Raw genomic sequence first — 13,061 nt, 5'->3', positions numbered from 1 at the left:
GACGTAGCTTATGGAAAAGAAGCTCGGGACGCACCTCCTTAAACTAGTTTAAGTTCAAAAGAACACAGTGCCCAGGCTGCACTATCAGCTAAGAACACACATTTTTGAAAAGCTGTAACTCGACGATGATGTTTCTGATCTTAAAGTCGCAGGTGAAGAAAATACAAATCAGAAACCAGAAAATTAACACCTCTCTTCTTCTCGTATTACGCCTTCGCACGCTCAAGTGGTTAGGGAGCGTTAGCTCCTCCTGGGAAATTGCTCACCCGACACGTTCTTCCCCAACCACCCCATCATTCACGGTAACCAGCCAAGCCTTACCCTCACCATCACCCAAGGATTGATTCCACCATGATTCTTTCCACTCTCACTCCATTCCGCAGATTGAGTTCATTTTGTATCGTTCTTTCTTCTTTCGCAGGAAATAAACTACGACTCACCACGTGGCGGAGTGTCCGTGATAACGGAGAAGGGTGACATCACGACCTCCTATTTGCTGATACAGCGAGCGAAAACCTCCGACTCGGGCAAATATACGTGCTCCCCGTCGACGGCCAATCCGATCACGGTGAACGTGCACGTGCTCAACGGTAAGTAGAGCCAACCGGGCGAAGTCACCACCACTGGTGATGGGCCTACCACTCACACATAGTGGCCAGTCTGCGGTTTCAGAAATCGTCTTTTAAATTATGTTTTATTTCTTTGTACTAAACCCATTTGACCAAGGCAAGACCTTTATTGGGGTGTCACAAACTTTGGTTTTCTTCAAGATATATAATTTCCAAAAAATAAGGACTGAACCTTAGATTTTATCCAATCATCTAACAGAAACACTCCACTGTGAACCCACAACAGTGAAGTGCAGGCTTATAATGCGGAACCGATTTCGGTAAATATTTGGACTGTTTTCGCCCTCCGGTAGGGATGTGGCACCGGTAATGGAAAATTAATTCTTAGAAAATTCCTCATCTTATCCTGTAGCAATCAAGACAGCAGCGGATTCCCAGTTTCCCAAATCAAATGAACCTGTTTCTCCCGTTTGACTTATTGATGCAGCCCAATTCCGGCCACAGACCAGCGAAGCCCCTTCAACGACCCCCCATGGACATCCCTCGATCGCCATCCTCACTACACCGGCAGTAACGGAACGAAGCCATTTTATTGCAAACGGCGGCGGGTCGGCTTGGTCGTGCGAACTGTGTGGAGCTGATTATCGAACTTGATTTATGGGGTGCTTCCGAAGCCCATACCGATGCGGCGGCGATGGTCCGTGCCACGCCAGTCAGTGTCTGATGGGAAGCTACACGCCCGCCACGTTCACCACACCCCGAACAACAACCAACGCAACGGTGAAAGTCAGTCGGGGTCTCTGGAAGTTGATTGCCTATTTGACTTGGGTTGGCCTGGCGGTGGTGTATGGGGCAGAAGAGTCGGAAAGTTTCCCGAGGTGGCATCGTTCCATTTTTACGAGCTAATAAAACTGAAATGCCGTTTGTATTTATTTCCGAAACGTGATGGCTGGAAATTAATTGGCGGAATAAGCTGGAGCGTCACGATTCAGGATTCCGCGTGGATGGAATTCCGAGGAAAATGACCGTACAATTTGAGTGGATCCGGTTCGGGCTCGGAAGCCCCGGTGACGAAACGGAAGCGAGCACAAATGAACTCATTGGAAGCTTTATAATTCTGGATGTTTCCTGATTGAATTGTGCAATTTAAATTAACTTCTATTCAAATTCCAGTTGAGAGAGCTAGTCCAAGGACATGTAACAAACTTTGTGCTGAAAAAAAATGGAGAAATGGTTAACTTAGCTACCCTATAATATTTGATAAAGTCTGAAAAGCACATGTTCAATGTATGGGAGCACTAAATTTCGTGTTTTACGTGTATTACGTGAGAACATCGGCGTAGCTAGTATTTTTCCTGGAGGGGGTCCAGGGGGGACCTGACTTGAGATAACATTTAAGTGGCATGGACGCCTGATATGTGAATAAACAAATCGGCATTGCAGTTTTGAGGTATCAGAATGTCCTAGTTTGTCAGAGTTTCATAAACTATATAAGAATGAATAATTCCTCAAGGAATTTATCTATAGCTTGCTATACAGTCATGGATTTCTCCACAGATTCCTTCAAGAATTAGTCTAGGGATTTAGACTGTCTTTAGACTTATAATAGATGTCTTTAGACTTTCCTTCAGTGATTATTTCAGTGCGTTTTTCAAGGTGTCCTTCAGAAATTTCTCCAGAGATCTGGTAATGTATTTCTGCACGTATTCCTACAGAGATTTCTTCAGCGATTTCTCCATATACTTCCTTCAAAATCCCTCTAGAGATTGCTCCAAAAATTCCAAAAAAACATATTTCTGCAGGAATTTCTTCCAGATTTTTTCAGATACTTTCACTATAAATTATTCAAAATATCCAGGAATTGCTTGAAAATTTTATACAAAAATCTCTTTAGCAGTTCATCTATCTAAGTATTCCTTCAATAATCTGTCTAGAAATTACTGCGCATACACAGATTGCTTCAGATTTTTTATCCAGCGATCTCTACAGAAATTCTTCCAGAAATTCGTTAAGCAAGTTCACCTGAGATTCTTTAAGTAATTCCTCCTGGTATTCACTTGGGAATTACATCTGTGATTCTTTCAAGAACAATTGCAGGGATTATTTTAAAAATAAAATACCTCCAAGAACGCTTCTTGGAATCCCTTCAGTAATCCCTCCTGGAATTCTTTTAGAAACTCTTCCAGAAATTAATTCAAGATTCCATCCAGGAACTGAGGAATTCCTCTTGGGATTGCTTCAGAGATTCCTCCTGGGGTTTCTTCAGGAACTGCTACAGGGATACCTCCAAGAGTCCCTCTACGAACTCTTTTTAGAAATCCTTTACGATTTCCTCAGGAATTTCTGCGATTTCTTTAGTACCCCATACTTCCCAAAAACCCCAAACTTTAGAATCCCAAGTACTTCAAAAAACCCTCCTGGAATTCCCTCACAACTTGCTCCTTGGGCTTCTCAAGGTATTTCCCTAGAAATTCCTACGGGAATTCTTCCAGGATTCCTCTGGAAATTCCTGCAGGGATACCTCTAAAAAACTCCTACAGCGATTTGTCCAGGTATTCCTTTAGAGGTTCCTCCAGAATTTTCTCCAGGAATTCCTGCAGAGGTTCCACCAGTTATTCCTCTAGAGATACCTGAAGAAATTCATCTAGAGATTCTTCCAGGGATTCCTCTTGAGAATGCTCCAGTGATTCTTCAAGAAATCCTCCAGGGATTTTCTCTAGGGATTTCTCCAGGGATTACTTATGGAATTTATACAGGGATTCCCCCAGGAATTCTTGTAAAGATTTCTCAAGAATTTCCCTAGAGATTCCTCTAACAATTCCTACAGGCATGTCTTCTGGGATTTCTCCAGTGGTTCCTCCAGGCATACCGTCAGGCATTCTTCCAATTGTTGCTTCAGGGGTTTCTATAGGGGTTTCCCGAATATTTCATTCAGGAACTACTCCAGGAATACCTTCAAGAATTTCACCACGAATTACCCCAGGAATTCCTTTGGGAATTTTTCTAGGAGTTGATCCAGGAATTCCTACAGAAATTACTACGTCAATTTTTCCAGGAAATGCTCCAAGGATCCTTCTGGAATTCCTCTAGGAATTGATCCAGAAATTCCTTCAGAAATTACTACGTGATTTTTTCCAGGAAATCCTCCAGGGATCCCTTCAGAAATTCGCCCCGTGAACTCATCCTCGTATTAATCCAAGAATTATTTCACGTGTTCTTTCTGAAGTTTCTCCAAAAGTTCCTCCAGGCATTCTTCCAGGGATTCATCCAGGAATTCCACCAAGAGTTCCTCCAGGAATTACCTCAGATATTTTTAGGGAACTTCTCCAGGGAGTTCTCCAGGAAATCCTTCAGGCATTGCTTCAGAAATTATTATGGAAATTCCACTTGGAATTTTCTACGGATTACTCTAGAAATTCTGCCAGGGTTTCCTACAGGAATTTATCCAGGAAATTCTCCTCTTTAAGGATTCCTCCAAGAATTCTTCTTGAAATTCTACCAAGAATTCATTCAGAGGTTCCTCCAAGAATTCTTCCAGGAATATTTTCACGGAATTTCTACAAGAATTCCTCTAGGGATTTCTCCAGAACTTTCTCCTAGGATTCCGCCTGGAATTTGTCCAGAAGTTCCTCCAGGCATTTCGCCTGAGGTTCATTTATTTGTTCAGGCAATCAAGAATTCAAAGTTTTTTCCAAGAATTTCCTCCTCTAGGGAATCCTGCTGGGATTCATTTATTAATTCCTTCAGGACTTCTTCCAGGGTTTGCTCTAGGGATTTCTTTAGGAATTCATCCAAGGATTGCTCTGGGAACTCTTTCAGAGGTTCCTTTCAGAGTTCCTCTAGAGATTTCACCAGGAATTTATCTAGGAATTCATTCAGGGATTCGCTCAGGAATTTCTGCGATGCCTCCAATAAATCCTACATAAATTCTTTTAGACATTTCAGAATTCAGAACTCCTCCAAAAATTCCTCAAGCGATTTCTCCAGGAATTCCTCCAGGTATACTTTCAGAGATCCCTCCAACAATATCTCCAGGGATTCCTCCCAGAATTTCTCTAGGGTAGATGCTTCAGTTTTGGCCAGCCCGGAGTTTTGGCCATAGTGCGATATTCAGCCTGTTACCAAATAAATCGGCATAAATTTATTTTTTACTAGTATATTCTAATATAATAATATGATTTCAGCTGTTGAAACCATAAATCTTGATTAAAAACTGGAAGAAAAAAATAATTTTCCTTAAAAATCAGCTCCCATATATCTATTTTTGCCAGAATGCTTCTAATTTGGCCACTCCCATTAGAAATACACGAGATTGGCCAAAATAGAAACCAAAACTGAGAATATGGCCAAAACTACGGCAATGCCGTTTTGGTCAATGCCACTTTTTATGCTAAAATCAAGTATTAGCTTGATTTCTGCATTTTTCCAATAAAGTATAATCGAAACCTTTGGTAGTTTTCATTGGATAACACAGCGTAACAAAAATTAACTTTTGGTCTGTCTCAAGAGCAAACGTATGTGTCTCTGACAGGGCTTTGGGCCGCTGAATCCGAATCCGGGCTCAGATTTGCTCCAGCACGTCACAATTTTGAGCTACACCTCAATTAATAGGGCAAAATATGGGATTTTGGGCTTTTTTGACCGCAAGCCATTAAGCATGAAAATATATTTTTTAGGCAATCAAAGGATAAATTGGTCAATTAGCATCTAAATTAACGACCTATGCAAAAAAAATATTTCGTTTTACCAAATCAAACTTGATAGTTTTAAGGGATTTATGTTAGGTTCGATATTTCCCATACAAGTCACCCTCCAAAAGTTGCATACAAGTTTACATACTGACATAAAATGCTTATATCTATTAAATTTGATTTGGTAAAATGAAATATTTAGCATAAGTCGTTAATTTAGATGATTATTGACCGATTTAACCTTTGATTGCCAAAAAATATATTTCCATGTTTAATGGCTTGTGGTCAAAAAAGCCCAAAATCACATTTTTTTTTGCGCTATAAATTGAGGTATAGCTCAAAATTGTGACGTGTTGGAGCTAATCTGAGCCCAGATTTGGATTCAGTGGCCCAAAAATCTGTCGGAGACACATAAGTTTGCTCTTGAGACAATAAAATGTAGCGCTGTGTTATTGGTTATTTCTATAAAAATGATTTCCCTTAGGCTGGCCAAAACCGGTGCCTGCACCCTAGGGAATCCTGCAGGAATTTTCCAGGGATTCTTTCAGGATTTCTTCCAGGCTTTGCTCCAGGAATTTCTATTGCAGTTCCTCCAAGGATTCCTCAATGGTTTCCAGCAAGTATTCCTGCAGGAATTCCTCCAGGAATTCCTTTAGGAATACCACCACGGAATCATCCCAGAATTCCTCCAGGGCTTTCTCTAGGAACTCAGCTAAGGATTGCTCCAGAGGTCCTTTCCAGAATTCATCAAGAGATTCCACCAGGAGTTCATCTAGGAATTCATCCAGGGATTGCTCTAGAAATTTATGTGATAAAGGATAAATTTCAAAAATCCGTTTATCATCTTTTCTGGGGATACACCCAAGATTTTTTCCAGTATTACATAAATACTTTTTGAATTACTTGAATGATTTCTAGAGGATATCCTCCAGCTAATTGTATTGGAATTCTTTAAGATGATTTTTTAGGGATACATGAGCCATGAAATTATCCAAGAAGTCATCCAGAAATTCTTTCGCAATTATCTCCGAGAAATATTTGAGGAGATCATCCACAGATTTATTCAGGAATTTATCCATGAATTTCTTTAAGAATTGAGATGAGTAAATGCATTATAGAAGTATATAAAACTGTGTTTAGGGAAATTTCAGCAAGATTGTACTCGACACGATTCAACTGAAGGTTTATTCCAAGGATATTCCAAGATTGCTAATAAGCATGCACAACATAAACACAACGACTCTGATCACTACCTGGTGATGGTTAAACTGCGCCCAAAACTCTCCGTTATTAACAATGTACAGTACCGGCGGCCACCCCGGTACGATCTAGAGCGACTAAGAGACGAACCAGCCAAGGGCTGAAAGTCTCTCTAATAAAGACAAATCAATCAATCTAGAGCGACTGAAGCAACCGAATGTCGCCGCCGCATACGCGCAGAATCTCGAGGCAGCGTTGCCGGACGAGGGTGTGCTCGATGTGGCCCCTCTAGAGGACTGCTGGAGTACAGTCAAAGCAGCCATTAACAACACAGTCGAGAGCACTATCGGGTACGTAGAACGGAGTCGACGAAACGATTGGTTCGACGAGGAGTGCAGAGTGGTTCTGGAGGAGAAGGATGCAGCGCGGGCGGTAATGCTGCAGCATGGAACCCGACAGAATGTGGAGCGATACAGACAGAAGCAGAAGCAGCAGACCCGTCTCTTCCGGGAGAAAAACCGCCGCCTGGAAGAAGCGGAGTGTGAGGAAATGGAACTGCTGTGCCGTTCTACCAGAAGCTCAACGCATCCCGCAAAGGCTACGTGCCGCAAGCCGAAATCTGCAGGGATAAGGACGGGTGCCTCCTGACGGACAAACGTGAGGTGATCGAAAGGTGGACGCAACACTTCGACGAGTTCCTGAATGGCGAAGAGAATGTAGGCACGGAGGACCAAGGCAGCGGAGGAAATGACTATGTTGGTGCAGCAGAGGACGGGAACGAACCAACTCCCACGCTGAGGGAAGTTAAGGATGCCATCCACCAGCTCAAAAACAACAAAGCGGCTGGTAAGGACGGAATCGCAGCAGAAATCATCAAGATTAGCCCGGAAAAGTTGGCCACCTGTTTGCACCAGTTAGTAGTCAAGATCTGGGAAACCGAACAGCTACCGGAGGAGTGGAAGGAAGTGATAACACTAGTTTACAAAATAAAACGAAAGTCGTGAACTTCTGTCAACGACAAAAATTTTTGAAGCATAATTTTGCGCTGATTTCGAAACCGTACTTCAAAAAATTTAAAGTAGAACAGTTTTTGAGTTTTAGCTCAATATCGAGTTTTACAACTTTTGAAAATATGGAATTAAATAAAATTCAAATATCTTGCGTTTTGTTCAACCAATTTTAAATCTTTTTCCATAAATTAAAAGCTGAATATAATACCATTCGATCATCTGAATACAGGTTTTGCGTCAGATTGATGAAATTCAAGGTATTGGCGAGTTTTGGGGACGATCTCCTTAAATTTTAGAAAAATTTCTAAAATTATATGAAGAAATGTATTTTTTTCATTAAGAAAAAAATAATTTAAAAATTCTTTCTCAACGTTTATTTGACATATCATATGTAGGCGAGTTACAGTAAAAAATTCAGCTCAATCGGAGCATTGATTACGGAGAATGAGATGTGTGAAGTGAGCGACTTTGCTTAAAAATAGAACAAAAATCGATTTCAAATCATCAACCTTCTATGGAAAGTTGAAAAAATTTCCGCTCTACTGTAATTTTTTTCCTTCGCGTTTTCGAACTCAGGGCATGATTCTACACCAAAAATGATCATCAGCTTACCGAGTTCAAAAATGCTGTAAACTAGTGTAATCTGTCCCATCCACAAGAAAGGCGACAAGTTAATGTGTGAGAACTTTCGAGTGATCACCATTTCGAACGCCGCCTACAAAGTGCTATCCCAAATCATCTTCCGTCGTCTTTCACCTAAAGTAAATGAGTTCGTGGGAAGTTACCAAGCCGGTTTCATCGACGGCCGGTCGACAACGGATCAGATCTTCGCCGTACGGCAAATCCTCCAGAAATGCCGTGAATACCAGGTCCCAACGCATCACCTGTTCATCGACTTCAAAGCGGCATACGACAGTATCGACCGCACAGAGTTATGGAAAATCATGGACGAGAACAGCTTTCCCGGGAAGCTGACTAGACTGATAAGAGCAACGATGGACGGTGTGCAGAATAGCGTAAGGATTTCGGGTGAACTATCCAGTTCATTCGAATCTCGACGGGGACTACGACAAGGTGATGGACTTTCCTGCCTACTATTCAACATCGCCCTGGAAAGTGTTATGCGACGAGCCGGGCTCAACAGCCGGGGTACGATCTTCACGAAATCCAGCCAATTTGTCTGTTTTGCGGATGACATGGATATTATTGCTAGAACATTTGGAACGGTGGCAGAACTGTACACCCGCCTGAAACGCGAAGCAGCAAAGGTCGGACTGGTGGTGAATGCGGCTAAGACATGCTGGTAGGTGGGACTGAGCGAGACAGGACAAGCCTTGGCAGCAATGTTACGATAGGCGGGGATACTTTCGAGGTGGTAGAAGAATTCGTCTACCTCGGTTCCTTGCTAACGGCTGACAATAACGTGAGCCGTGAAATACGAAGGCGCACCATCAGTGGAAGTCGTGCCTACTATGGTCTCCAGAAGAAACTGCGGTCAAAAAATATTCTCCCCCGCACCAAATGTGCCATTACAAGACGTCAATAAGACCGGTGGTTATCTACGGACACGAGACATGGACGATGCTCGAGGAGGACCTGCAAGCACTCGGAGTTTTCGAGCGACGGGTGCTAAGGACGATCTTCGTCGGCGTGCAGGAGAACGGTGCGGTGTGTGGCGGAGAAGGATGAACCACGAGCTCGCTGCACTTTACGACGAACCCAGCATCCAGAAAGTGGCCAAAGCCGGAAGGATACGATGGGCAGGGCATGTTGCAAGAATACCGGACAACAACCCTGCAAAGTTGGTGTTTGCTAACCATCCGGTTGGTACAAGAAGGCGTGGAGTGCAGAGAGCACGATGGGCGGACCAGGTGGAGCGTGATCTGGCGAGTGTTGGGCGTGACCGACGTTGGAGAGCTGCAGCTGCAAATCGAGTATTATGGTGGCAAATTGTTGATTCAGTATTATCATGAATTTGATGTTAACTAAATAAATAATAAATAACATGAATGATTAATCACTAAAACAAACTTTAGTTAGTCATGGAAGACATTATGCAGACATTTTCAAAAAATCCTTGGACGGATTTCCATTATGTTCTACTGGAGAAAATTTTGAAGAAAATCGTGAAGAAAATTCTGAGTGAGTCTCAAAAAGAGTTCGTAATTTCCAAAAGAGTTCAGCTATGACTTTTTACGAATAACAAAAAAAATATTATAAGCTCCAGAAGAAACAATGCACGAGAAAAAAACCTTATTCTCTCAGAAATTGGTGTTCACTACCAGCATCACGCTGATTTGTGTAAAAAGGTGAGGTTATTTCAACGTTATGTTACAAAATACAACTATTATTTATTTCATCGTGATCCGTTCAGTCATGAAAGGTAGTTGGTATAAATTTTCTCAGGCTGTTCTGATATTATAACTTCCTCAATGACCATCCAAATTTGTACATTGCTTGATAGACGGGCAAATACTCGATGCACAAGAATGTCAAGGAAATTTATTTAAAGTGACCAGCTAGAATTCACTTTCAGTATGATTTTATTAAATACACTCGTATTTACGCTTCAGCTTGGTTGCTTGCAACCCAGTGAGATCTGGTCTGCAGAACCTGGGAAGGTCTTAGAGTTTATTAATTCCATTGCACCTGACTGGGAGACGACGCGTCATGGCAGAAGCTGGCTAGATGCGAATATCAAAACGGGACATGCCACAAAAGTTCAGCTTATTGGACGCAGTTGCTAAATTTCCCCAACAGGGGAGGAACTCCGTTCCAAGTACCTGACGATACTCTCGGCTGCGTCTTTTCTGGCTGCTCCAACTGTACTCCCAACAGTTCTCTAGAGGGACCTCATCGGCCGCTTATAGCCCCTGATAGAAGACATAACCCTAGAAGGCAAACCATACGTGATTGTTGAAAAGAATCGATGACTGAAGCTATTGTGCATTGAAAAGACGACGGAAAAGCCAACTATAAGGCAAAGTAAAAGAAAAATACTAATGTCCGATGAACAAGAATTTAACGTACCTGATTATAAATCATTTCTGTTCAGTTGATAATTGAATCTGCTTTCAAAGTTGTGCTGCAGAGCACTGAAAAAGTAATTAGTTTTGCTCGAAGAAAACCAGACAAAATATTATTCCATCGTCTTCCACTTTCCCATGTTCCGCCTCACACTCAACTGCTCCACTACACAGCAGACAGTGTGCAATAAATTTTTGTTTCCACAATTAAAATAAATTTTCAACCACTGCTATAGGAGATGAATGGCGCCCGGTTGGCAAACCATGAACATCTGTCACATAAATGTAACAAGCACCCTGAAAAAGTGCTAAATGAGCATGGACCGGGCGCGGCGCGGCGGTTTGCGATAGAGAACTTTCCACTCATTACAACTTCCGCTCCAGAAACAGGCCCGAGTGTTATATGGCACAAGCCAACGCAACGCCGGCCGAAAGAATCATAATCAAAACCACGAAAGCGAAACGGCATCTAAGGGAAGAGCTCATCCCAAATCTTTAGTTTTAGTGAATCCCTCTTCGCCACTACTCGGTAGTTGGGCTTCCGTGTTGCACTCTTTCGGAGTAGCCCATTTGGTGTACTCATAGAATACGTGAAATTTATCAACCAGATATCCTTCGGTATGATTTTGCAGAGTATTCGCATGTAGGGATGGAAAATGTCGAGGAATTTCATGGAAAAAGTGTTATGACATTTTTCTTTTTTAATCACTTCCGATGTAAATTTCTGTTCGTACGCATCACCAGTCCATAACTCTGATTAGTTATGGATAATCAAAGAGGTCGTCGATTAACATTTCCGACTAAGTGCAGTGAAATTAGCAAATAACGAAATGACATTTTTATGACATTTCCCATCCCTGCTCGCGTGTTAACCACTCAGTTGTTTGGTTTTTTTAAACAACCATATTGGTAATCCAAAATCAAACGTGATAATTACAGTTAAGAAAGAAAACCAAGTCTTAAATTTTATCAGATAAAAATCCAACAATTATTGAAAAACACAGTCGTTTTGAGACCAGGTCTTTTTCTCACAAAAATCTTTGCCCTTCGATCTACCAACCCATCGTCATCTCATCGTCATAATGTTTCATTTCTTTCTCCATTTCCCCGCGTTCTCTTTCCAGGCGAACATCCGGCGGCGATCCAGAGCGGCCAGTCGCTGCAGAGTAATCTGCTTCTATCGGGATGCTGCTGCCTGGTGCTCCTGCTGCTGTCCGTGACGCTGACCGGCCAACAACGGTGGCCGGCTGTCAGATAAAACTGACCATAAATCAGCACTCGGCCTCGGCTCGAGTTGACTCGGCGACTCGACCACTACCCTACTACTAGGAGTACGTAGATAATATGAATGTGTGTGTGTTGTATAGTTGCACCAGTGCAGTGCAGCAGCAGCAGAAGAGGAGGAGTGTGGTGGATGCGGATGGGCTGGTTCAGTCAGGCAGTGGTGGTGCGTCTGTTGCGGTCGAGACGACATCCGGAAGCGGGATGCGCGCTGCAGCAGGTTCTCTATCTGTGTCTGCAGGGGACAGGATGTACATAAAGTTCCACCAACTGGTCAACCGCACTCTCGTCATCGTCATCGTCGTCTTCAGGCTAGAAATCGGTGAAAAGTGTTGGAACAAAAAACTAGGACTCGATGGAGGAATGTGAGGCAGAGTAGGAAATAATTCGGAACAGTGAACATCGCTCGCATCACTGAAGTTTTGCTAGATGGGATTTTTTTTTCCTGTGGGCTGGGTTTGATGAGTTTGTGGTGCTTTTTCTAGTTGCCAAAGTGCACTCTGTGGATTAATTGGTGGTAATTTGGAAGAATAAATGACTTTTTAGGCGAGGCGCGTTGTGGAAACTCTTGGATTAATTCAATCGTAACATTGACGAGTAAAATCCGTTATATGCTGTTATATGGTAATTGTACAGGGACAGAATTTACAATTTTATTGCATGTACCTACCTCAACTATATTACAAGATCTCAAGACATCATTGACATGTTCTACAAGCGTAGATAAGGGAACTTTTGCATTTTTATCAGTTTTGTGCCGTAACTTACAACAATGGAAACTTCTCATATCTCGGCCGTTTTTCATCCGATTTGCAAAATTTTGCAACTTTTGAATATGTATGAACGTGGAATGTTTAAAACATGATCTTTATCAAAAATAATTTGACCACAAATTTGTTGTTTCGCCATTAGGGTGGCCATTTTGAAAATAGGGTGGTCTAAAACGACATTTTGCCTTTTTCGTACACTAAGTGTACTGGATATATGTTCACTCAAAAAACGATTTTTCGAAAAAAAAAGGCTCGAAAGATTAAGTCACATATACCAATCGACTTAGTTCGGTGATTTGAGATGCTGTCTGTATGTGTGTATGTATGTATGCATGTCTGTGAACAAAATACGTTCGCTCATTTTTAAGGCACTTCCCATTGGCCGATTTTTTTGGATTATAGCTCGAATCGAACCGGAATTTTACCGCATTGTTTGTTAATAGAAATGGTCCGGATGGGTCCAGGCGTTCCGGAGTTATGACCATTTCAGTGATCCGAACCAGCACCGCACCGG

General features: G+C 42.2%; 1 protein-coding gene across 1 annotated transcript in view; it reads left to right on the top strand.

The window, feature by feature from the left end:
• Positions 1 to 12,604, top strand: part of LOC109431822 (hemicentin-2-like) — a 402,363-nt gene extending 389,759 nt beyond the window's left edge. Inside the window, exons 7-8 of the mRNA XM_062850072.1 lie at positions 422 to 590; positions 11,621 to 12,604. Coding sequence (XP_062706056.1) covers positions 422 to 590; positions 11,621 to 11,754 — 303 coding nt within the window. The 3' untranslated portion in view covers positions 11,755 to 12,604. The remainder of the gene's footprint in view (positions 1 to 421; positions 591 to 11,620) is intronic.
• Positions 12,605 to 13,061: the final 457 nt, after the last annotated feature.

The sequence above is a fragment of the Aedes albopictus genome, chromosome 2 (genome assembly GCF_035046485.1).
Source record: "Aedes albopictus strain Foshan chromosome 2, AalbF5, whole genome shotgun sequence".
NCBI classification, from domain to species: Eukaryota; Metazoa; Arthropoda; class Insecta; order Diptera; family Culicidae; genus Aedes; species Aedes albopictus.
The sequence above is the reverse complement of the archived record's forward strand: the minus strand, read 5'-3'. Positions and strand labels throughout refer to the sequence as shown.